This window comes from Gorilla gorilla, chromosome 14, assembly GCF_029281585.2.
Source record: "Gorilla gorilla gorilla isolate KB3781 chromosome 14, NHGRI_mGorGor1-v2.1_pri, whole genome shotgun sequence".
Classification (NCBI taxonomy): Eukaryota; Metazoa; Chordata; class Mammalia; order Primates; family Hominidae; genus Gorilla; species Gorilla gorilla.
Window position 1 is genome coordinate 24,686,262 of NC_073238.2, and position 26,505 is coordinate 24,712,766.

The 26,505-nt window shown below is 36.8% G+C and overlaps 1 protein-coding gene across 8 annotated transcripts in view; it reads left to right on the forward strand.

Moving 5' to 3' along the window:
• The first annotated feature begins 7,418 nt into the window (after window positions 1-7,418).
• The window catches only part of LOC129526395 (protein FRG1-like), a 45,883-nt gene continuing 26,796 nt past the window's right edge, over window positions 7,419-26,505 (forward strand). For 2 of the 8 annotated variants that reach the window (XM_063697125.1, XM_063697121.1), the window contains exons 1-7: window positions 7,419-7,695; window positions 8,548-8,647; window positions 9,842-9,911; window positions 18,813-18,938; window positions 19,721-19,778; window positions 21,564-21,678; window positions 23,924-24,028. In XM_063697125.1, the coding sequence (XP_063553195.1) occupies window positions 18,869-18,938; window positions 19,721-19,778; window positions 21,564-21,678; window positions 23,924-24,028 (348 nt within the window). In that variant the 5' untranslated portion in view covers window positions 7,419-7,695; window positions 8,548-8,647; window positions 9,842-9,911; window positions 18,813-18,868. Of the gene's footprint in view, window positions 7,696-8,464; window positions 8,702-9,583; window positions 9,713-9,841; window positions 9,912-18,812; window positions 18,939-19,720; window positions 19,779-21,563; window positions 21,679-23,923; window positions 24,029-26,505 lie in introns of all 8 variants that reach the window. The other 6 variants (XM_063697124.1, XM_063697120.1, XM_063697122.1 and 3 more) reach the window with 5 other exon arrangements.

The window sequence follows — 26,505 nt, forward strand, 5'->3', positions numbered from 1 at the left end:
TGATTGATTTTTGTGGAAGTATAATTAATTTTCCTTTTTCCACCTTCCATCAAGAAGTCAGTTTTGAACCTATCAAGCAGATTTATTTCAGTGTTCCTTAGTGCCTAGATATGTGTGGCTCTTTTAATTTTCCATAAAGCTCAGTGTAACATCTTACTGGCTCCCTAATTAAATAAATGAGTTAAACAAAAATCTTAGACAAGTGTTCATTTTATATTTGTAAGTTATAATTTACCCTATTTTAAGCAATTTTCCTTTATCATTCCTAAAAATACAGATTCCTATCCCCCATGCTAGACCTATTGAATCAAAATCTCAGGCCTAAGGCACAACAATTTGCATTGTTAGTAGGCTTTACAAATGATTTTTAGGCATACTAAATTGTATTAACCATTACCATTCTAATTCTTTAAACTTGAATTATTGTATTTATAATTCCATCTTCATCAAAGTAAACTTTTGGTTAGCAAAAAGGGTAGAAACCCCCTTATTCAATCAGACTGGGAACAGTAATAAACAGATTAATCACAAATTTAAGTTAGATGGAGGAATCATAAGAAGTATTAGATGTAAGTCCTTAAAACTTAACTTTAATTTAAAAGACATGTGTAAATAAATTTGCCAGAATTTTGATGACAAGGTCAAAGCTTTGCACGGATTCAGAGTGGAGTTTCTTGTGGAAACTACGCCAATGATACGTTGTCATTGATTTCTTGTTCACTTTCTGTGAAGACAACTGGGGTAAAGCAATCTGAAATCCTAGATTACACAATTTTTCCCATTTGTTTCTAGTTGTCTTGCCAACAACAGTTAAGCTGAGAGCAGCTGTTTGAATTTCTCATTTTTCCAACACATTTAGTTTATTTCTCAAAGAAACAACAATACTACTGTTGTTATACTCATTTTCTCAGTTTACATAATATTTATTTATTTATTTATTTATTTATTTTGAGACGGAGTCTCGCTCTGTCACCCAGGCTGGAGTGCAGTGGTGCGATCTCTGCTCACTACAAGCTCCACCTCCCGGGTTCATGCCATTCTCCCGCTTCAGCCTCCCCAGTAGCTGGGAGTACAGGCACCCGCCACCACACACAGCTAATTTTTTGTATTTTCAGTAGAGACAGGGTTTCACCGAGTTAGCCAGGATGGTCTCGATCTCCTGACCTAGTGATCCACCCGTCTCTGCGTCTCAACATAATATCTAATTAAATCACATAACTACAAGAACAAGAACAAATGGTGTAAACATATTTAGGAATGAACACAGCTTCCCCTTAGAAACTATACAGTTTCTGTGATGGAAGGAGAAATGTACAGACATTAAAAGTAGCTCAAAGGCTTTCAGTTTGCAGTGGACACCAGTCAATAAGTTGTACAGGGGTACCAGAAAGTGCTGATGGCAAATCAGTTAAGTGGAAGTCAGTTAAGGCAGCATCCACTGTATCTTAATTTGTGAAGTGAATGTTCTAAAACTGGGTTCACTTTTGCTATAAAGGACCAGATGATAAATATTTTAGGCTTTGCAAACCATACAGTCTCTATAGCAACCATTCATCTCTACCATTGTAGCAGGAAAGCACCATAGATCCATGGATGTGCTCCAACAAAACTTTATTAAAACAGGCAGCTGGTCTGAGGGCAATGTATATGTCTTGCTGTTTTCATACAATTTTCTAAGTTAGTAGTTCCCTGCCTTTTTAACAATCAAGGATTACTTTTAATCCTCTCCTCTGATTTTATGTTTCAAAAGCCTTAAGAAAAACCCACAAAATATATGTATTTTGTAATTTTGGGGGGGTTCTTATTTTACTAATAAGTAATCAATGATATATAAAGGATACCCACTAGGTGAGTATGAAATAATCAACATTATTAACTCTAATGACTTAGTTCTGGATGGAAATAAGAAGTATTCGACTATATATATATAACTTAAAATCTGTATAGCTTTTTCTGGTGTAAATATATAACTTTTTGAGATTTTTCAAGTATTAAGTACAACTTTTGGGAATCCTCACACCTGGCACCCTATGATGACATTCAGGAATTCCTTAGGATTCTGGGAATCTTAGAATGAAAGTCACTGCTCTGTAGGAATGAATGAATGAATGAATGAATGAATAAGAAAGGGAAGGAAGAAGAAAGAGTATGTTTACTAAATGTAAATTAATCATCAAGGAACGTTTATTTTATTAATAAATTTGGCAACTTTGGGTTGCCAAATCTAACAAGATACCAACATGGCATTCATGGTGATCACACCTCTAGTCAAATTTTATTTTAGTTCATTGACTATAGATTAATATCCTGAAATACTCAAAAATTCTGTCCTAATTCTGTGAATAATTCACTTATTAATCACCCTATACACTACTTAATGAATGGAATGGTGCTTGGAATAAAGATAATTACAGGGCTAAAAGGGTTTTCTCTAGAGGCAGGCTATAGGATTTTGTTGTCTGACTGGAATAAAACAAAATTAATCAATATTTTCTGCAACCGGTGGCTTTTGACTTAGTTGTCTATTAATATCTATCAATCACTATAACCTCAGTCCTATTTCCTCCATTCTTCTTTTTGCTATCATAAAAACTTGTCCACCTTTTTCCTGTTAGATCTATATGTTCCTCCTCTTTTCTTTTCATCCAAACAACTGGACATCAACTTAGTACAGATAGTGCAATTGATCTGAACCCTACAGAACTCAGTTCCCATTTACATAACTTACATAACTGTCAAGCTGAAATCACTCTCAAATTTTTTTAATTCAAAATTTTAATTTCATTTAATCATATTTATTTAGTCATTAGTTAATTTATTTTGAAGATAATTTTAACTTGTATTTTACATTCAGGGGTACATGTGCCAGTTTGTTACATGGGTATATCTCATAAGGCTGAGTGTTGGGGTATGAATGATTCCATCATCCAGATGCTGATTTGGTATGTTTTGACTCTGTGTCCCCACCCAAATCTCATGTTGAATTGTAATTCCCAATGCAGGGGGAATGACCTGGTAGGAGGTGATTAGCTCATGAGGGCAGATTTTCCCCTTGCTGTTCTTAGATGGTAAGTGAGTTCTCATGAGATCTGATGGTTTAAACATATGGCACATCCCCCCTGGCTCACTTGGTCTCCTGCCGCCATGGTAGAACGTGCCTTGCTTCCCCCTTCACCTTCTGCCATGATTATAAGTTTCCTGAAGCCTCCCAGCCATGCTTCCTGTACAGCGTGTGGAACTGTGAGTCAGTTAAACCTCTTTTCTTTATAAATTACCCAGTCTCGGGTAGTTCTATACAACAGTGTGAGAACAGATTAATACATGAGCATAGTACCCAATAGTTAGTTCATCAAACCATGCCTTCCTCCTTCTCCCCTCTAGTAGTCCCGATGTTTATTCTTTCCATTTTTATGTCCATAAGTGCCGAATGTTTAGCTCCCACTTATAAGTGAGATCATGTGGTATTTCGATTTGTATTCCTGCATTAATTTACTTAGGATAATGGCCTTCAGCTACATCCATGTTGCTTCAAAGGACATGATTTTGTTATTTTTATGGCTGCATAGTATTCCATGGTGTGTGAAATGGGTTTGGAAGGTGGCCCCTATAAATCTCACGGTGAAATGTAATCCTCAGTGTTGGAGGTGGGGCCTGGTAGGAGGCGTTTGCGTCATGGGGGTGGATCTCTCATGGCCTGATAACGTCCTTGTGATAGTGAATTCTTTCGAGATCTGGTTGTGTAAGGGTGTGTGGTACTTAACCCCACTCTCATTCTCTCTTGCTCCTGCTCTGGCCATGTGATGTGCCTACTCCCTCTTTGCCTTCCATCATGAGTAAAAGCTCCCTGGAGACTCCACAAGCGCCATGCAGATGCCGTCACCATGCTTCCTGTACAGCCTGCAGAGCTGTGAGCCAATTAAATCTCTTTTCCTTATAAATTACCCAGTCTCAGGTATTTCTTCATAGCAATGCAAGAATGGCCTAATAATATTGCGTGGATGTACCACATTTTATTGATCCAATCCACTGTTGATGGACACCTAGGCTGACTCCATGTCTTTGCTATTGTGAATAGTGCTGCGATGAACGTGCAAGTGCATATGTCTTTTTGGTAGAATAACTGACTTTCTTTGGGTCATATACCAGTAATGGAATTGTTGGCTTGAAAGGTAATTCTATTTTAAATTCTTTGAGAAATTTCCAAACTGCTTTCAACAGTGGCTGAACTAATTTACATTCACACCAATTATGTATTAATGTTCCCTTTTCTCCACAGCGTCCCAAGATCTGTTGTTTTTTGATTTTTTAATAGTAGCTATTCTGACTAGTGTAGGATAGTATCTCGTTTTGGTTTTGATTTGCATTTCCCTCATGATTAGTGATGTTAAGCCTAATCTTTGCCACCAGAAAACTGGGAAAATACAGTGTTGCTTGTCAAAATAAATTGTTTTACTTTGCTTTAAAAATAATCAACTGAGTAGTATATTTCTTCCAGCAAAATTAAGAAGTAAACATTTAGAAATGTACAGTACCTTGCTGTTAAGTCTTCACACAAGTATACCAATCGAACATAAAGGCCATCTTAAACTTTCATTTGAAATGAAAGACAATTTTTAAGAGGTTAAGGGCTAGTAATTTGTTAAAGTCCTGAAGTTAAATTAGCTCAAGTAAATACAAAGACTTTCCTTTAATTAAAGCCTTTTAAATGAACACTTTAAAGCATAGTTGGTTTCTCCCTCAAATCTTGTCCAAAGCCACTGTTAACAACTCAGTATATCAAAGAAGGTTTCGGACATGATTATGAAGCTCCCTCAACTTACAATGTGCTATTTGCAACCTTAGATGGCTATCATTCTGGCTTTTCTACCTTTTAGCAACAATAAGCACACCCTTCCCATTTCTCCCCAACCCTGACTTACCCCTCTTTGCATTTAATATATAATTTTTTGCAGAGTGTTCTTACACATCTTTAACTGTAAATACGACAAAAGCACACCATATAGTACACGTGCCACACGTATAAATGTTGTATCTAGTCATACAATTTTCCTTTTAAAGAAGGAATATTTTATTTTCAAAAAGCAAAGACTCTAGGAATCTTTTCTAGCTGCCAGTCATAAAAACATAAATTCTTGGTTAGATTCCAAAATTTGCCTGACCATAAGAACCACTTGTGGTACTTGTCAAACACATGTATTCTGAGTCCCATCCGTGATCTTCTGAATCAGAATCAGCAGGTGAGAGGCCTGGGAATACACATTTTAAACAAACGTCCACAGTGATTACGACTAGTCAAGCTTGAAAAAAATTTCACTAGGATCTTTATGACTGAATAACCTCACAAACATAGGAAAGTTACTGGAGAAAAATACGAGCAGAATTTCAGAATTCTGCCTTTGCTGAAAGTGTTTGTTCCCTCCTCCTCTACTCATCAAGACCTGACTGTTTATGTAACTCCCCCAAACCATCAACACCTGGGAGGAGTTGAAAATGATTTTAATGAAGAAGAAGAGCTGATGTTTAATTTCAAAACTGACTGTGACAATAGAAGGGAGAGACATGAATTTATCTTGATTCTAACACAAAGCACTGTATTTGAGTCTACAAATGAAATTGGTTTCATTTTTATTTTTGGTAAGTTTTTGCCAAACTCTATGCATATATAGAGGCTGGGCAAGAAAGAAAGAAATCCAGAAATATGGCATATGCCATCCCTTATTTATTTCCCCATGCGACCAGCCAACATCTTCTTCACCTAGTCCCTGCTTCAAGCTGACTTTCTGTCTACTTCTCTATCGGAAATAGAGCTTCCCTAAAGACTGCCTCAATGTCAGTTACCCACCGGCCTTTTTTCCATCTTGTGCTCCTAAACTTCTATGATATTAAATGATATTACCCTTTCTAGAAATTCTCCTTAGCTTTGATTTTATAATTTTACTCTAACTCTGTTTCACACCTTCTTTTATAGCCTTTCTTTTCTCTATCCCTTTACTGCAGACATGTTGTACGGCTTTGTTCTTGACCTTCTGATCTCTCCATATTCATTCCCTCAGAGCATGTATCCATTTTCTTGGTGTCGGCCTTCCTAACTATCTTATTACCATCATATAACGATGTTGGTGATGAGCATAGCTAACATATCCTAGGCATTTTCCATGTAGGTTATCATAAGCACCCTATATAATTCGTACCATTTAATTCTTCAACCCTAAATGATACTATTACTAACCACATTGTATGAGATGAGGAAACAGATTTTCATCAAAACCGCGGAAAGCAAACATGAGGAGCCCCTGTGTGTCTCCTTTGTTAATGCCTCTGGACATCATGGCATGTGGATTGCCCTGGAATGGGGATTAGGAAGTGCAGCACTGTGAAAACACCAGAAAATACGTTATGATAGCGGGTAAGGCCACTCATCTCTGCACATTGAGATGGTTTTGTTTCTGAGTCAGGTTTGAGATGAGCCAATCCTGACTCCATGGTACCACCAGGGATCACGAATTTAATAAAATCTTCGTGGATGCTTGGAACTCAACTGGTCTCTGTTTTCTACTTTAGGGAAAGAGTCACAGCTTGAGTGGAGTGGGGTGGTGTTGGTGTCACATACGCGATCAATAATACCCACCGTTTTGGTGTCACATACGCGATGAATAATACCCACCGCTGCAGAGGAATCACCGTGGACTACTCCTCGTTTCATCCCATGCTCTTGCGATGGATCCCTCTCACCTGTTTACTGATTTCATTCAAATTCTCCAGCGAAAACAGGACCCCGACTTGCCTTCTCTATCCTGGTTCCCATCACTCTGCTTTACAGGCCTGGCCTGCTCACGGCTCCTCACACCAGCGCTGCACGGCTCCCTCCACACCTCCGCCCTGTTTCCTCCATCAGACAGGACTAGCTTCCTCCATCTCTATCGGGCAAAAGCCTGCCCAGCGTTCAAGACCCTCCACAGATGCCGCCTCCACGATTAGCCTTCTTTCTGACCCCTGAGCCTGTAACACGCGCCACCATAACTCTCCACCTCAGCCCACATTCCCACAGCACTCACGACGTCCGCGGCCCTCAACATGGTGCTTCATTCTATTTTACGGTATTTCCTGCTTGTTTCCTACACACAGAGTCGCACGAGGCACAGCCCCGAGTGACCCGCGCAAGAGTGGCCCGCGCTTCCAGCCGCGCCGCCGCAGGCCAACGAGGGCAGCCTAAGCCGCTTCCCGCCCCCGCGGGGACCGTCGCCAGCCCGCAGCTCTAGCGGGAGGCCGTTTCACAGCGCGCCCGGCAGCCCCGCCACCGCCAGCACCGGCGCCTCGGGCGGGCTTTACTCCCCTCGGGGAGGTGCGAATCCTCAGGGGCTCCTCGAGAGGGAGCCAGGGAGCAGCTGCGTGCGGCACCTTTCGGCCCTCTGCGGCCGCCGTAGCTCCCCAGCAGAAACTCGGAAGTGGAAATCTCAGCCATTCAGCGTTTGGGTCAAGACGAAGGCGGGTTCTGGACAGACGTACGCTGTCAGGGATTGTTTACTTTGCCTCCACTTCTGTTCCTCCCCGCCCTGGTGCTGCTCCGGGTCACATACTCGTCCTGAGCCAGCTTCAGCCTCTCCGCGCAGAAGTCTCCCGGAGCCGACTTCTGCGAGTCGAGTACTCTTATGTGAAGTCTACCAAGCTCGTGTTCAAGGGAACCAAGGCGAAGAGGTGGGTCCTGCAGCTGTGGCGGGAGCCTCCTCAGTTCTTTTCGGACGCACTCCACCCCCGCGAATCCGGTGGAAGTCGTGGCGCGGAGAGCTGGCTTTGTGGCATCCCAGGCTTCGCCCTGGCCCCTGTCCGGGCTGGATGGAGGCTGGACCGCGGTTCCTGGCGCCTGTGCAGAGAGGGGCAGCCTCCCGCGCGGACGACCCTGGAAACAGGATAGACGGGCGGGTGACCCGTGGCCCCGTATCCACGAGTTTGGGTCCCCTGAGGCATCTCTCCAGGCCTCTGCCTGGTGGGTCTGCGTTAGCCTGATCTTGTAGTTCATGATGATAACTTCCTTTATTAGGGATTATTCTTTTCTCCATCGTCTCTTCCTGGAAAAGTTATTGATTAATTTTTTCTAAGCTAATATGTAGAGTGAAACCAGGATGAATCACACAGTGGTTGAGGTGTATATGGGCTTTGATAGTGATATGGGCTGGAACCTGCACTCTGTCATTTACTAATTTTGTAATTTGTGGCAAATTGGTTAATATGTCTGAACTTCCATTTGCTCATTAAGAGATCAAATATGTTTGAACCTCCGTTTACACATTTATACTTTCAGATCATTTCTTATACCTTTAGAAGACTGTGAGGATTAAATGAGAGAACATATATGCAGTAAATAAATTGAACCAAATGTGAGGAGGAGGTCATAGTGGTAATTTATTAGCTCTTTAGGAGAAAAATACCTGTGCACTCATATCCCCGCTTCTTTTTTAACTGGCAGATTTGCCCGAGGTTGACTGTACATACAAATATTGAGCATTTCCTCCTGGTCTCCGTGATAAACAGAGGTTTTGATATTTTTAGGCAAGATGGAAAGAAAGTATCAAGGAGTGAGCTGAAGCCACTGCCCTTGAGAACCCTCTCGAGGAGTCTGGGCTCATGAAGATGCCAGAATAAGTGGCAGGTATATCCTGAATGAATGTGAGATTTTTACTCTGTGAATTTCCTATGAGAAGTGGTGAGTTATCTTCTGAAAACTTTATGATGATAATGCAGACAAGAGTGTCTTAAGATTATCGTAATAATCATAATTAATGCTTGTATAGCACTTTCAGTGTGCCAAGAAATAGTTGTAGGCACTTTGCACATTAACTTTTTTCAAATCGCTCTTGGTTTTTTTTTTTTTATTACGATGTAATTCATAATTATAAAATTCACCCTTTTGTACAGTGGTTTTTAGTATATGTTCAAGAGGTTCACCACTGTCTAGTTTCTCAGTGTTTTCGTCATCTCAGAAGGAAATCTCTTCCTACCCATTAAAGCAGTCACATCCCATCCTCCCCCTCTCCTAGTCCTTGGCAACCCCTAGTCTGCTATCTATGTGAAATTGCCTATTCTGAATATTTCCTAAGAAATCATGCAACATGTGGCCTTTTGTGTCTGGCTTCTTTCACTTATAACATTCTTGAGGTCCATCATTGTTGTAGCACTTTTTCCTTTTTATGGCTGCGTAGTAGTCCATTGTATGGATGTAACATTTTGTTCATCCATTCATCAGTTGATGAACATTTAGGTTGTTTCCCCTTTTTGACTATTGTGACTAATGCTAGTGTGAATAGTCTTATGTAAGTATTTTTGTGGGTGTATGTTTTCATTTCCCTTGGGTATACATACTTAGGAGTAAAATTGCTGGGTCATATGGTAACTCTTTAACTTTTTGAGGAACGCCAAACTGTTTCCTGTAGATGCTGCACCATTTTACATTTCCACCAGCAATGTGTGAAGATACATATTACCTCTTAATCCTCACAATAGCCTTAAGAGTTAAGTTATTATCCTAACTTTTTAAGTGGGGAAACTGACTCACAGAGAGATTCAGTACCTTTTCCAAAAATTGCAGAGCTAAGAAGTGACAGAATCAGGATTTAAAATCTGGAAGTGTGGCTCTACAATCTGCTTTGAACTTTAACATAATATGTACAAAGCCTGAAGCAAATTCTCAGCACTGTATTTAAGAGAGCATAGCAATGTAAGTCTTCCTAAATCAATAATTTATAAATGAAACAGCTTAAAAGACTTCCAAGTTTCAATCTTATGATATTTATTTATCACACAAATCAATATACCTAAACTCATCTATATAAATTATGTCCTGTAGTAAGAAGAAAAAGAGCAAAGATAAGAAGAGAAAAAGAGAAGAAGATGAAGAAACCCAGCTTGATATGTTGGTGAGTCAGTTTTCAGTGCTTTATTCTGAAAAAAGTTAACATTTCTTGAGATCTCATTGAAAATATTTTCCTAGTTAGAAATTTATGATGTATTCATATTTGTCTTAAAGTGCTTAAATATTACCTACAGTTGTAAATTCCATTTATTCTTTAGCACAGTAGATGCTACTGATGCCTTTACTTCATTATCAGAACACAGCACAGGAGAGAAGAATTAGAACTCTCTGACTTAGTAGGCATCATTAGACTGCTTAATAGCCGGAGATTCTGATACATAACTTTAAAGGCTTAATGTAAATGTTATTCAATCAAATATATTTTACAAGTTATTTTCTTTGAACATGTATACATTTTAGTTGTAGAAGTCAGTTGTCTCTTAAACGAAGTATCTTCACAGGAAAAATCATTATTTTGTGAACTCTGAAACGAATGAAAATTTTAAGTACAATATCAGGGTAGCCTGTAAATGATACTGGAAATAAATTGACCCAAACACACTTAACCAGCCTGTTTTCTGTTTGGCTGTTTCCATACTTTTTTTTTCTCTTTTAAAACTTTTTAAGTTGCATTTTGAAACTTCATAAATTATGGTAGCTTAAAAAATATGTAAAATATGGAATGGTATAAAGCTAATATTCTGGAAGAATCATTGTTTTTGAAATGGCAAATCAACAATTCTAAAATTAGGATAAATATCTAGGGTAGATATGTAGATGTGGAATTGCTGTGTCAAAGGATAGGTGAATGTTTAACTATATAAGAAACTGCCAAAAATTTTCTAAAGTGGTTGTGATATTTTACCCTCCCACCAAGAATGAATTAGTTCTCCAGTTACATCCTTGCCAAGAGTTGATGGTGTTATCAGTCTTTTCTCCCAGTCTGAGTTTTTCCCAGTCTGAGTTTCTTAATGGTGGTTTTCGGATGGACACCTTTTTTTTTTTTTTTTTTTGAGATGGAGTCTCGCTCTGTCGCCCAGGCTGGAGGGCAGTGGTGCGATCTCGGTTCACTGCAAGCTCCACCTCCCAGGTTCACGCCATTCTCCTGCCTCAGCCTCCCAAGTGGCTGGGACTACAGGCACCTGCCACAACGCCCAGCTAATTTTTTGTGTTTTTAGTAGTGACAGGGTTTCACCATGTTAGCCAGGATGGTCAGAAGCTTTTAATGTTTATAAATCTTAGTTTATTTTTTTCTTTTACGGTTACTGCCTTATCTCTTTGATCTAAGAGATCTTTGCTTACCCCAAAGTCAGGAAAATATTCTACATTGTCTTTTAGAGGCATCATAGTTTTAGTTTTCACATTAAATCTGTCATTAATCTCAAATTAATTTTTGGCATGGTGTGAGTTTGGTTTCAAGATTTACTTTTTTTTTTTTTAATATCTTGATAGCCATTTGTGCCAGCACCACTGGTGTTTCCTTTTTCCATTAATCCAGTTTCGTATATTCATAAAAAATCAATTAACTTTTTATGTATTGGTCTATTTCTGGACTCTGTTCTATCGATTGTCTGTTTTTCTTTTGGTATATTTCTCTTGATTGCTATAATTTCATGAAGTCTTGAGATAAGGTAGTGTGTGTCCACCAACTTTGTACTTACTAACTATTAGTTTATTAATTTCTACAGTGAAGCCTGTTGGATTTTCTCGGAGAATAGTATTGAGTCCGGATAATTTAGGGGAGAATCAACATCTTAATATTGGGCCTCAATATTTCATAATTTTCAATGTAGCAGTCTTGCATGCCTGTTTAAAAATTTATTCTTAAGTATTTTATAATTTTACACTACTGTCAGTAGAACTTTTGAATTTGATTTTCCAGTTGTTTGCTGTCAGTATATAGATATACAATTGATTTTTGTATAGTGACTTTGTAGTCTGATAAGTCTGTTTCACTTCTTACTTCTAATGATTTGTTTATACAGAAAACTAAGAAATTTGCAATTATATTTCCTGTGACTATCGTTTTACTTCTTTCTTCCTAGTCCTTATGTCTTGTCTTGCTTTTTATTGGTTTATTATACTGTTCAGGACTTCCATAGTGTTGAACAGAAGTCACGAGAATGGGCATAATTGCATTGTTTCCAAGCTTAGGCAGAAAACTTTTAGTAGTCCACCATATGGTATGATGTATGTAGGATCTGCAGAGAAAACCTTTATCAAAATGAGAACATTCCTTTTAAACTTTGTTTCTTGGGAGTTTTTATCATAACGATGTTTAATGCTGTCCAGTGCCTCTTTCTGTGTCTGTTGAGATGATTATACAACTTTCTTCATTCTGCCATTGAATAACATTGGTTTCATTTTCAACTTTTAAACTAACTTTACATCCCTGAGATAAACCCCACTTGGTTGTGGTGCGTTGTCTTTTGGGATATTGCTAGATTTGACTTCTAGGTATTCGTTTTTCTTCTTTATAAGATTTCTATATTGATGTTGATGGGAGATACTGGACTTTTGTATCCTTTTCTTGTAATGGCTTTATTTGATTTTGGTGTCAAGGTGATATTGGGTGTCATAAAATTAGATGGGAAGTGCTGTCTCCTTCCCTGTTTTTGGAAATAGCTGTGTAAGATCGGTATGTTTTTTTCTTTACATGTTTGATAGGATTTACCAGTGAAGTCATCTGAACCTAGAGGGTTTTGTTTGGTTTGGTTTTAGTTTTTTGTGGGAAAATTAAGATTTTTTAAGAGATATTTTCAGATTTTTCTGTTGTCAGTTTTGGTAATTTGTGTCTTTTAGGAAAATTTCATTTCATCCAAGTTGTTGGATTTATTGGCATAAAATTGTTCAGAATATTCCTTTAATATCCTTTTAATGTCTGTAGAATCTAATCTGTATTGCAGTCTCTTCATATTGGTAATTTTTGTTTTTTCCATTTTTTCCTGGATCAGTCAGTCTAGCTGGAGGTTTATCAATTCTTTATCAGATCATTTATTTTAGATCATTAATGATCTTTTAGTACGGGGGTATTCAATCTTTTAGCTTCCTTGGGCCACAATGGAAGGAGAATTGTCTTGGGCCACAAATAGAATACACTAATGATAAGCTGATGAGCCAAAAAAAAAAAAAAAAGCAAAAAGTCTCATAATGTGTCAAGAAAGTTTACGAATTTGTGTTGGGCTGCATTCAAAGCTGGCTTGGGCCACATGCAGCCCTCAGGTTGGACAAGCTTGTTTCAACATTACTTATTTTCTCTTTTTTTCATGTTTTATTTGATTTATTTTCAGTCTTTTTTTTTCCCTCCCTTTAACTTATTTTCAGTTTACTTTGCTCTTGTTTTATTGCTTCTTAAGAAGGGAGTTAGATCTCCTCATTCCATGTTAGTTTTAGTTATAGTCAACACATTTTGTTTTCATTTTCATTCCATTCAAAATATCATCTAGTTTTCCTTGTGATTTTTCTTTTCATGGACACTTGAGTTATTTAAAAGTGTACTGTTTTTAATTTCTACTACATAGAGATATTATAGGTATGATATTGTTGCTGATTTCTAATTCACTTATAGTATAGTTGGAGAACATACTTTCTTAGTGAATTCCCATGTACACTAGAAAAGGATGTGTATTCTGCAGATGTTGGTTCAGGGTTTTTTTGTTTGTTTGTTTGTTTTTGAGATGAAGTCTCGCTCTGTTGCCCAGCAGGCTGGAGTGCAGTGGCGTGATCTTGGCTCACTGCAGCCTCCGCCTCCCAGGTTCAAGTGATTCTCCTGGCTCAGCCTCTGGAGGAACTGGAATTACAGGCACCTGCCACCATGCCTGGCTAATTTTTTTTTATATTTTTAATAGAGGCAGGATTTCACCATGTTGGCCAAGCTGGTCTCAAACTCCTGACCTCAGGGGATTCGCCCGCCTCGGCCTCCCAAAGTGCTGGGATTACAGGCATGAGCTGTGGCGCCCGGTAGTTCAGTGTTTTTTAGATGTCAGTTATATCAACTGGTGGAGCTTGTGACTGTGCACTCTTCTGGGTCCTTACTGATTTTTCACTTATCCTACAATGTATTGAGAGTTATGTTAAAATCTCCAGCTGTAATTCTAGATCTGTCTACTTGAGCAGTTTTTGCTTAAAGTATTTTGAAGCTGTCGTGTGTACACATTTAGGATTGTTAAGTCTTCCTTATAAATTCAGTCTTTCATTTTCATAACATTTTAACCTTTATTTCTGTTAAATGTCTTGATGCCTAGTTAAATTATTTGACCACCCTTTTGCTCCTGTCAAGCCTGGGCCTTTGTTACTTTGTGCTTATTTATTAGGTTTTTGCCTGTAGACTTAGACAGTGACTCTTACTCTAGGAAAGTTTCATCCTCATGGGCCTCAGCCACATGTTCTAGGTATATTTGGTGAGTTCTCTCCACTCTGCTATGTCCCAAATTTGTGTGATCTCTGGCATCTCCAGTCAGCCCTCAGAAGTGCCAGCCACTCTGCATGGGCCTTGTGGAGCCTGCCTACTGTATGCACTCCCCCCAGCCCTTGGCCCCAGACCTGAAGAGAACTTTTGCATACTCTTTTGAGGCCTCACCTGTATGTTGTTCCCTCTTCTCCAGTACCTTATTCTATAAACTCCAAACATGTTAGCACTGCAAGACTCTCAGCTTAGTGACAGTGACATTGCCTCATTTTTGGAGGTCTCTACCTCTCTCTGCGTGGTCAGGAAACTGCCATTGGGCAGAAAACAGAAGTGTGTGTTAGATTTGCCTCCTGTGTTTTCCTGTTCTCAAATATCACAGTCCTGTTCTGCCTGTGTTCCAATCCCCAAAAACAGTTCTCTCAAATATTCTATCCAGTTTCAGTTTTCTCACTAGTCATGATGGGAGGGCAAGTCCATCTTGGCTGGAAGAGGAAGTCCTTCTGCGTCTTTTTCTCTTTGTCCTTCCACCTTCTTTTGCATTGTGGATTTTCTAAACTCGCCGTAAAAATAAGCATGTGCCTATTTGTGAAGGGAAAGAAAAAAACCTTTTAATTTTTTAGAGCTGTTCTGTTGGTTCCTCACAAGGATCTGAAGGGATTGGTAAATAGGATGAAAGAAATTCTGTCTTTCACATGGAGAATACCATGTGTGACATTAATAAAAATGAGCATGTCTGTAAGCAAATAGTTTCACTGAGCTCTGCTAGATTCAGAAGCAACTGACTTACAACATCGTAGTTTGCAAAACACAGATTTGATTTACCCAGGAACTAAAGCTAAGTAAGCTATGGGTTAATAGAAGGTCTGTGAAGGGTACTTAGACTACAGTAAGATTTGGGAATAAAATTCCATTTCCAAATCTAAGATATATCATTCCTTTGTGCCAAGCACATAATGAAGGTAGAGATTTAAGGGGGCCCTTAGCACAGAAGCACTGGGTTAGTCAGAAGGTGAGGTGAGCTGTCTCACAGCCTTGATGCTAGAATGAGGGTGCCCTGGGAGTATCTTATCAGCCATGACACTGGTGCATCGGGCCATTTTTTTTTTTTTTTGAGACAGGCTCTTGCTTTGTTGCTCAGGCTGGAGTGCAGTGACATGATCATGGCTCAGTGCACCCTAGACCTTGTAGGCTCAAGCAATCCTCTCACCTCAGACTCCCGAGTAGCTGGGACCACAGGCTTGTACCACCATACCCAGCTAATTTCTTAATTTTTTTGTAGAGATGGGGGTCTCCTTTTGTTGCCTAGGCTGATTTTGAACTCCTGGGCTTAAGTGATTCTTCTGCTTCCACCTCTCAAAGTGCTGGATTACAGGCATGCCAGACATATGGAAACATTCTCAACTATGTGAAAATATGTGAAAAGCTTTGTTATGCATTGTGAGACAACACAGCGGGAATATTTCACCATCTGCCTAAGGTTTAAAAGGAAACAACTTTAAGCATGTGTCTAAATAGCAAGTAATGTTTTAGAGCGGATTCTCTTAAATTCAGCTTGGGCGTCTGCAGCATATACACAGCTTGAGCTGTAACCTGACGTAGAGACAGGCAACTTCAGTGCCCACTGTTCTTAGGATCCACTGCTTTTTCACAGCTAAAACCCCCGAGTGGCACCGTTAAGTATTATGTTATGTTACTTTAGTCGTTAAACATATAAGCATACCTCCAAAGGTTGAATGTAGGCCACTTGCAGAAAGTAGGCAGAATGCTCACATTTAATTCTTGATGATACTGTGTTTAGCTTTCTTATTCTTTGAAATCTCATTGAGAAGAAATACTGGCATCTGCTCAAAGTAATTTCTTTTTCAGTTGACAATATTATAAGTAATGTTATTGTATCATTTTCCTACTTGGATAGAGGGTGAAAATTTTGAGGAGCTTCTCTGCCAGAAATTTCTCCTTCATTTGCAAAACATTAATGAGATATTATATTTAAATGACTTTATTTAATATTAAGTGTACTTGGTGAACGTGGCATAGAACATACAAAATAAAACTAATTTAAAATTATTAACTATTACGTTTATAAGAAAGACTTGCTAATCATAACACTGTTCATAATGATTCTGAATAAAGCATTATTTCCTTTACTGAAAACAATTGTAGCTATAACTCAATCACCTAAATTGTCATTAGTTTTATTGCTTTCTAATCGTCTTTAGCTGAAATTTTAATTTTGATTAATTTTCTTTTTCTCCATTGGTTTTGTGTGTGAGTGGAGGTAAAATATACAGAATACAGAATTTGCCAATTTTTCTATTTTTACGTGTACACTTCAGTGGCATTTAAATACATGCACCATTTTACCTTCCCACCAGCATTGCAGAGGGTTTCAGTTTCTCCACATCCTGCCCAACATTTGTTTTTCTGGTTTTCTTGGTTTCTGTTTTTTGTTTGTTTTGATAATAGCATTCTAATGGGTGTGAAGTGGCATTGCATTATGGTTTTGATTTATATTTGCCTAGTGACTAGTGATGTTGAGCGTCTTTGCGAGTGCTTATTGACCATTTGTATCTCATCTTTGGAGGAATGTCCGTGTATATCCTTTGCCCAGTTTTGAATTGTGGTATTTGTCTTTTTGGAATTTTCTATATAGTCTGGATATTAATTCCTTATAATGTATGTAGTTTACAAATATTGTCTCCATTCTCTGGGTTACCTTTTACTCTGTTGACAGTGGTTCTTGATGCACAAAAGTTTTTAATTCTGATGAAGTCCAGTTTGTCTGTGTTTTCTTTTGTTGCCTGTGCCTTTGATGTTCTATATAAGAAATCATTGCCAAATTCATTGTCGTGAAGCTTTTCCCATTTTCTTCTAAAAGTTTTCTAACTTTAGCTCTTACATTTAGGTCTTTGGTCTATGTTAAGTTACTTTTTGTATTTGGTGTTAGATAAGGGTCCAACTTCATTTTAGCTAAAATTTTATATATTTTAAAATTGATTATGAAAAGCATGAAATGTTTAGTTGAATAGAAAATTTTGTGCAGTGGAATTAACTGAATCTTTAAAACCTTTTTATTATGGAAATATGCAAACTAATCCATACACAGAAGAATATAATGAGTCCCCCATGTGCCCAGGCCCCAGCATTAATTATCAATATTTTGCCAATCTCGTTTCATTTCATAAACACTCCCACACACAATTTTTCCTAGAAAATTTTAAGTAAAATCACAGATATTACATCATTTTACCCATAAGCACATAAATGTACATTTCTTAACGTGGTATGTCTTTTTCTCATCACCTGTTTTGTTCTTTAGTTTTATATGTTATACTATGTCATTATCAGACCTTGTAAAATTAACAAGAATTCCTTAATATGTCATATCCAGTTAATGATTGACTCATTTCTACTCTAGTTAAAGTACAATTTAGGAGAAGGTTTGAGGATATTTTTTAACGTTAAGGTATAAACTTTTATGACAACTGCTAAAATAATTGTTGCTAGAGTCTAACATTTCTATTGGCAAATTGGAAATTAGTATACATAGACATAGATTCTGCTCATTTTACTTTCAATCTAAAATCGTAGTTAAGATTACTGGCCAGGCACAGTGGCTCACACCTGTAATCCTAGCACTTTGGGAGGCAGAGGCGGGTGGATCACGAGGTCAGGAGTTCAAGACCAGCCTGGCCAATGTGGTGAAACCCCGTCTCTACTAAAAATACAAAAAACAATTATTCGGGCATGGTGGCAAGCTCTTGTAACCCCAGCTACTCGGGAAGCTCAGGCAGAGAATTGTTTGAACCCAGGAGGCGGAGGTCGCAGTGAGCCAAGATCGTGTCACTGCACTCCAGCCTGGGTGACAGAGCGAGACTCCGTCTCAAAAAAAAAAAAAAAAAAAAGATTACTATGCTAGAAAGTCTTCCTGTAGAGGCATTTTTAAGAAGCATTATGATAGGCATTGCCTCTGGAAAGCAGGCATGAATAGATGGCTGGGGTCTATCATGAGAGAGACCGTTCTCCATATATCACTTTGTACCTTCACATGTTGCCTTTTGTTTTGTTTTGGTCTTTTTTTGAGACAGGACCTTGCTCTGTCACTCAGGCTAGAGTGCAGTGGCGTGATCATAGCTCACTATAACCTTGAACTCCTGGGCTCAAGTGATCCTCTTTCCCAGCTCCCCGAGTAGCTGGGTTTACAGGCATGCACCCCCATGCCTGGCTGTATGTTGCTATTTTGTATGTTAAAAACCTAATCCTGACTGTGCTGGTAGTCGCATGAATCTGTGCACATACATGCAAACAAGTACATGTAAAACTGGTGAAATCTGAATAAGCTTCATGGATTATATCAGTGTCAGTTTCCTGATTCTAACAATGTATGATACTTATGCAAGATGTCATCATTGAGACAAAGAGAGTAAACGATATGTGAGATCTTCATATTATTTCTTACGACTGCAAAATAAAAAGTTTTTAAAACTAAGTTATAATAAAAAAGAACTCTGTGTCAAAACTAAAATATAAAGTAGAAATGTCAATTTTATTTTTTAGGAATCTGGTGGACAGTAACAAACTTTGGTGAAATTTCAGGAACCATAGCCATTGAAATGGATGAGGGAACCTATATACATGCACTCGACAATGGACTTTTTACCCTGGGAGCTCCACACAAAGAAGGTTTGTGTCTGGAAGGGAAGATCCTGCCACAAGTGTAGATTTTAGGACATTCATTCACTTAGGCCAAACTCTAACTAGTCTCAAACATTTTCCAAAGGAATGGAACCATTGCATTTGACTCTTCCATTTTTTTTTTAATTCCTTAGTATTTACCAGCCATTGGCAAGTCCCTCTTTCTAATATAAGCATTTGAAAACATTCCGTGTAGTTCCAGAAGAGTATCTTTGGAAATCAAAAGAATATGAATAATTAAAATAGTAAGTGGAAGGAAAAAAGGAAACCTATATGAGTCAAACATGTTTGAATTACTTTTTTATTCAGACCTATTACCAAAACTAACCTGGGTGCATTTAACAATTTGAAGTTTCCTCATTTTCTTTAGCCCATTAGAGGAAGCACTAATGAGATACGAAGTAATTAGAAGATAAAAAGCAGTATCATTTGGTCAGCAAGGCCATCCATTGAATAAATGAAAGCATTTAGCTTTTTTAAATAAGTGCTTATTTATGACTGTATTTTAAAACATAAAGAGAAGCTGTCTCGAAAGTTATTAAATAAACATTATATCACCCTGTCTTACTCAGTGTATAAAATTAGCATTGTAGTTAAAAGAAGGTAAAATAGATCTTGATTCCAAAGATACAGTATTACAGTGACATCAGTATATCTGAATATTCTTACATTTAATTGCAGAAGAAAATAGCCACATTTTTAAAGCAAAATAATGTCTTTATATTTATAGCAAATGTCAAATTTATTTTCAAATGTTTTTTCTCCAATAGTTGATGAGGGCCCTAGTCCTCCAGAGCAGTTTACGGCTGTCAAATTATCTGATTCCAGGTGAGCTTATGTTGTAATATAATTAGTAACCAGTGATTTTAAAAATTTAATGTATTCATTAAAAATTTTAGTATCTGTCTTAAGCCCACGGTAATTTTGATATAAAAAATGAAATAGCTTTTTTGAGAAGTAGATTTTGTGATCTACTTTTAGTGGATTTCCTATCAATATATAATGCTAGGCTGGAAAAAAGATATGTAAGTTAAAAAATGAAGATTAATAATTTCACACACCAAATAAGATAGATTAAAAAATATATCAAATAGTACAAAACCTGGTTCACTGTTGGTATGATATTTAAACTCACTGTTTGGAAGTCTAAAGACAAACAGGAAGACTAAAAAAAGGAATATTGTTGAAACCAGCAGAGAATGTTACAGTATCATAATGACCAAAAGAATATTTTTACTCACTATTGTTACAGTCATTTTATAAATTAACCTTTTTTATTCTCACCTTGTGCAGAAGTATAGAATGATTCTTTGGGTAAAAGATACTGAAAGTGAATTTACATATTTTAGTAATTGGTTACATCAACATGATAATGATTTCTGTTATACAATCATTAATGTATAAAGGAGTAAAAGTCAATTCTGGCATCCGAGGAGATTCTTGGTAAGGTAAAAGAAATCATAATTTTAAAAAATCACGTTAAGATGATTATTTCTATTCTTTCTTTGAAAGACTGATAAGTAGGGTGAAAGACAAAGAATAAAAGCAAAGGAAGAAAAAATTCAATAGTTTTAAACTGCTTTACAATTATAAACAGAAAAGGATTATAAAGAAAATCAACTGACAAATGAGGAAAATATTTGCAACAATCTTAATAGGCAGTGAGTTCTTACTGTTCAAATGTATCTTGTATAGAATTCATAGCACTGAAGACCCCAGTAGAAAAACTGTGAACAATCAGATCTGAATAGAAAAATGGACAAGGGACATTACCAGATAATCTAAACAGTAAAAAAGAAAGGAAAAGAAAAACAATTGTTATTCTAGTTAACTACTAAAATGCAAATTAATAGGATACCGTTTTTTTCATATCAGGTTTTCGAGTATTTTTTTAGAGTCATAATGTTTTAAAAAAAATCCATGATACAAAACATACTCTGTTAATTTGAGGTAAGAATGTAAATGGAAGCAGCATTTTCTGGAAAACAGTTTGATGACATAATTTTAGTAATTTATTATTGAAGTTTATAACTAAAGAGGTATAATTGAAGAATGATGAATTTTGAAAATATTTGTTATGTAATATGTAAGGTACAATGTTTATATTAAAAAAGCAAAATATAAAACTAAATTTAAATCTGCAGTGTCCAATATGGCAACAACCAGTCACATGTAGCTTTTTTTTTTTTTTTTGAAGGCACATAGTCTCACTGTGTCACCCAGGCTGGAGGGCAGTGGTGTGATCATAGCTCACTATAACCTCAAATTTCTGAGCTCAAGCACTCCTCCTGCATCAGCCTCCCAAGTAGCTGGTATTACATGTGCACACCACCATGCCCAGCTAACTTTTTAAATTTTTTGTAGAGATGGGGTCTCACTATGTTGTGATCTTGAACTTCTTGCCTCAAGCAATTCTCCCATTGCCTTCCCAAAGCACAGAGATTACAGGAATGAGTCACCACTCAGCCACATGCATCTTTTGAACACTTGGAATATGTCCAGTCTGAAATTTTAGATATGTACACACCCACACACATACACATGTCCTGTTTTGATGCCCTATAATTAATTTTCTCTCAGTTTTTAACTTTTATCTATCTTATTAATGTACAGAATCACCCTGAAATCTGGCTATGGAAAATATCTTGGTATAAATTCAGATGAACTTGTTGTTGGGCATTCAGATGCAATTGGACCAAGAGAACAATGGGAACCAGTCTTTAAAAATGTAAGTGCTGTTATTGTTTATAAAAACTCCCTGTCAATTTAACAGAAAGTCTGTAACAGTCAATCATAACATATTTAAAAAGAAAAAGTAGGATGCAATAGTATAATACATTAAATAGGAATAAATCGGTAAGAACATAGAGCCTTAAAGAGGTCTCAAAATATAGTGCAACAAAAATAGCATTAGTACTTTTGCCCACAATTATTTCTGTATACCCTTAGTGCCTAGATATGGATCTCATTTCCATTGAAAAACCAGTCAATTTTAGGTCACAGAGTAGGAAAACAGAATAGTTCCTATCTTCTTTGTAGCAGAAATCATGGATGCTTTCAGAAACATTACAGACTGTAAGCGAACAGTGGAGCTAGCTAAGACCAAGTTGTGACAATTTGCATATAAAATATAAATAATAATAGTTCATTGAAGTAAATTATCTCTAAAAGACTTTCAGTTCATAAGCTTAAAATAGTGTATGAAAAGATGTAATATAAGAAAAAAGATAGTACACTAATTCTTAATTTTAGTAAGTAGTTGTAGTATATGGATGTTTTGTTAAATCTTTGTTGATACAGAATACATAATTTCCTTTTTCTGTGTGAGAAGTAAAGATTGAACAAAAATATGTGAGTGCTAAACTGTCTTTAAAAAGTAGATAACTATATCAAAAACAGTAAGGACCAGTGGGCACCACGCAGAACAAGCAAATAGAAGATAAGCTCAGCCTTTGAGTAGCAGCTTTGGTAGTATACAATAATGAACTGAAAATAGGAACTCAGCAGTGTTTTCTAAGATGACAGATTAAACAAACATCCCACCAGAAAGAGGTAATCACTTAGACTAATTTCCTCATCCCCTAGGATAAAATCTTAAGTCAGTGACTTGAAAAGTATTTTGACCCAATCCATTGAGAAATGGATTTTTACATTGCAGCCCAGCACACACATATGTATAACTGAAGCAAGAGTTGTACTTAACAATACTTACTTATCCATGTGTTATGCACTTTGACATTTCTTATTCTCTTTTACCCTTCCTCTGTGTGTCTGTGTGTTTTCCTTTTCCCCCCCACCCACCCAATACCATTCAGGAAACATTACATTGATTTCATTATCTGCTAATGTGTTGCAACCCCTTTGAGATGATCCTACTAGTTACGATGAGATGCTTCTAATAAAAGTTACACCAGTAGAAAATGCCAATATTTCATAAGGCCAGGATGATGACTTAGATAGTACTAATAATACAACACTTTAGGAAAGTTCATTTCATTTTATTTTTAGGAAGGACACTAAGTTTCAAAAATTTAAATTTAAATGAAAGAGGGTCTTAAAATTCTCTTGCAAAAAGGACTCAGCTGAATAATCTGTGACACAGGTTTAAATCGCCTTGGACCCCACCACCATGTTCCAGGGCTCACCTGGAGCCATCCAGATGAGAGACCACCCAGCCCTTGTGACTTGACTAAGAAATTAAATCGATGTTATCAGCACGTTTTTAACTGGATGTGATATAAGGTTAACATATTTTGTAATCGTTGTATTTATAAATATTTTGTCTAAATGTTATGGTATTCCAAGTTTTCCAAAAGAATCAACCAAATACAAGTTATAAATAAACGTTGTGTTTGTTATGGGAGTTAAGCTAACCATATTTATAACCCAGATTTAGATACACAAGAAAATCAGTTTTTAAAGTTTTGTTTAATAGAAAGCAGTGTAATACATCAAACATTAAACAACTAAAAATGTATATGAATATTTATTTTCACACACGAAAGTCCCTCAGACATTGATTCTTAAATTAAAAACACCAAAGGCATTGTATATACCTTTTCATGTTTTCTAATTGTGAAGAAAATAAATTTTACTTAAAATGCTAATATTTGAATAAAGTATGCATTCATAATTATGTTCTCCTCTTTAAAGTTAATTTTTCAAACAGAACTAAATCAGTTTTATCTTCAGTAGGTCTTTTAGAAAGGAAGCAATCCTACCTCATCTAATTAGAATAGTCCTACTAGGAAGATACGCTACAAATGTTTATTGTGGTAATCTCTGAATAGTAAAATGAAAGGTGATTTTGGTTTCCTTTTCTATATGTTCTTGTATTATATTTTTCAGGTTTTTCTCTAAGTTCTTTTCTGTGATTTTTAAATCAGGGAGGAAAAATTAATTCAGTGTAAACACTTAATGTTTCTTCTACAAGAAGAATCCTCATGGCTATTTTGTTATTTTGTTTCACTTAGGGGAAAATGGCTTTGTTGGCCTCAAATAGCTGCTTTATTAGATGCAGTGAAGCAGGGGACATAGAAGCAAAAAGTAAAACAGCAGGAGAAGAAGAAATGATCAAGGTAATGATGACATTTTATACAGATGACTGCATTCACACATGCGATGTGACTGTATCTCTTTAAAATGTTAAGTCATCATTTACAGTCACTTTAAAGATTTGTTAATGGCTTTTTATAATGTGGTGTTTCAAATAGAGTCATTTTTAATTATAAATCCCATAGTTGATGGCTTGTTTATACAATGTGGTAGAGAAATCAGTGCATCTAGGAGCTACCTTGCCATTATCTCCATGGATTAGTATCTTTTTCTGGTAGTTCCACATGCTCTTTTTAAGCTTTCATTTTCTTGTTTTCTTGCTTGTACTTTAAAATCTAATTTTTAAAATAGATAATGTGTACACGTAGTCCAACATTTTTCAATAAAAGCATATGAAGATGAAGACATATGCCTGCCATGCATCTTACTCACCTGTTTCCCACCTCCTTTTCCTCTTTCCCTTTGTTTTTTTTATAGCCTCCTAAAATTTCTTTATAGACATATGAATATATTTATAATTTTCAACTGTTTTACACTAAAGGCAGCCTCCTCTATAGTCTTCTCGACTTTGATTTTTTTTCCTTAAAATTGTATCTTGGAGAGTTTTCTACTATTAGTTTGAATGTAGAAAGTTTTCTCTTTTTCTTGCTTTTCTTCTCTTTCTCTCTCTCTCTTTTTTAACAGCCACATAATATTCCATTTTAGGGATGTACCTTTATTTAGTCTGTTGTAGATGGAAATTTAGGCTGTTTCCAGTCTTTTGCTCTTATAAACAGTGCTGCAGTACATAATATTGAATATGCATCAATTTGTAGATGTGCGGGTGGACTTGAAGATAAATTTCCAGAAGCAGAATTACCAGGTCGGGGTATACACGTTTGTATTTATGTAATGCTTGAGCTTCTGTGATGATAATCACTCTATGAAACATAAAAAATCATAGCAGAACTTCTGGGGCCTTAGCCCTTACATTTTAAAAATATTTTTATTAATAGTACCCATCTTCTTTGCATTAGGAGAAACATGAATCACATAAAACATGATTTTATTTTATTTTTAAAATTTGTGTGCATCACTAAGCTGGAAATAAAAGTTCCTTATTCCAGGCTAAATTCCCTCATCCATAGTCAGACGCATTAGCTATTGCACCAGTAGACTGTGGCCTCCCTAATCCTACTCTTTGTTTTACATCATTGTAAAAGTTATACAGACATCTTCATTTCAAGGTGAAATTCTAAATAATACTGTTAATATAACCTAGATTAATCAGGTAGTTAACTGGAATGTGATGAAAACATTTAAGGCTTAATTTTTTAGACTTACGAAAGCCACTGATCTTTAATGATAAACATATACCAGGATGTGTCTAAAGAATAACTCTCCCCTTCTTGACACATGGCTTTTCTGTGTCTTGGCATTCCATCGCAGTACTGAGCATCCTGAACCTTGCTTTGTTTGTCTCTGTTGGGAATCACAGGTTGCATCCAGTCTGACCCAGGTTTGCTCTGTAAGGCATTGTGGGGGCCAGAGTGGAAGGCTCTAAGAGAGGGGGCAAATGCCTTTTCTAAAATGCCCTTCGTTCTTATAATTAGAGCATAAAAATTAATGTTAACATTTTTCTCTACTACCAGTGTAATTTAAAAGCATCTATCAATTCTCTGTACATGCTTCATGTTAGATTTCCGGTCATATGTTTGATTTTCTTTTTAGAATAGTCTTGATTTCAGATAATTTCAAATCTAAAGCTCAAACAATTTCAATCTAAAATGTAGCTTTTTCTTACAGTTAGAGAAGTGAAATGTTATATTTTTTCGTTGCATGCATCCGGCACATGCGCTGTAGTCTTGAATTTCCATAATGCTCCTGTGAGGTGGATGTGAGCTCAGCCTTACAGACAGGAAGACAGCCTCTGACCCTCCTTACATCCTCGTGGTTTTTGTCAGTCAGTTCATGGAAATCACAGTGATTTCAAGGTGTGGTAAGACAGGACGTGTGCCCAGGCCCAGCTGACTCCAGAGGCCACTCTCAGTATTTCATAGCACATTGCTTCTCAGGAAACAGGTCATTGAGGAAATGCAGATGGGTTTGTGATTACATTTAATTTTATTTATTTATATTTTATTGTATCATGTGTAAATTGTTTTTCATCTGGATATCATCACAAAAGTGTTATTGAAGGCAACAATTACAAGTATATGCGCAGTGCTTTGCACTTATACAAAGATACAAAGATACTTACACAAAGATTGCGTTTTTCACAATTTAAAGCAATTTTCAGATGAAATACAAAGTTTTCTGGGTCTCTTTGGTTAGTCAAGTACTTGGAAGCTCTGAACAGTGATTATTTAGGACTCTTTTCATACCATTTAATTGCAGGCTCTCCTAATCTCTGTCAACCCTTCACCTTTATGACCTTGCCTTATCTACCAGAACACAGATCCCTCTTACTAAAGGTAGCATTGTGTTACAGGCCCTAGCAGGGAATGTTTTCAGGTCTGGG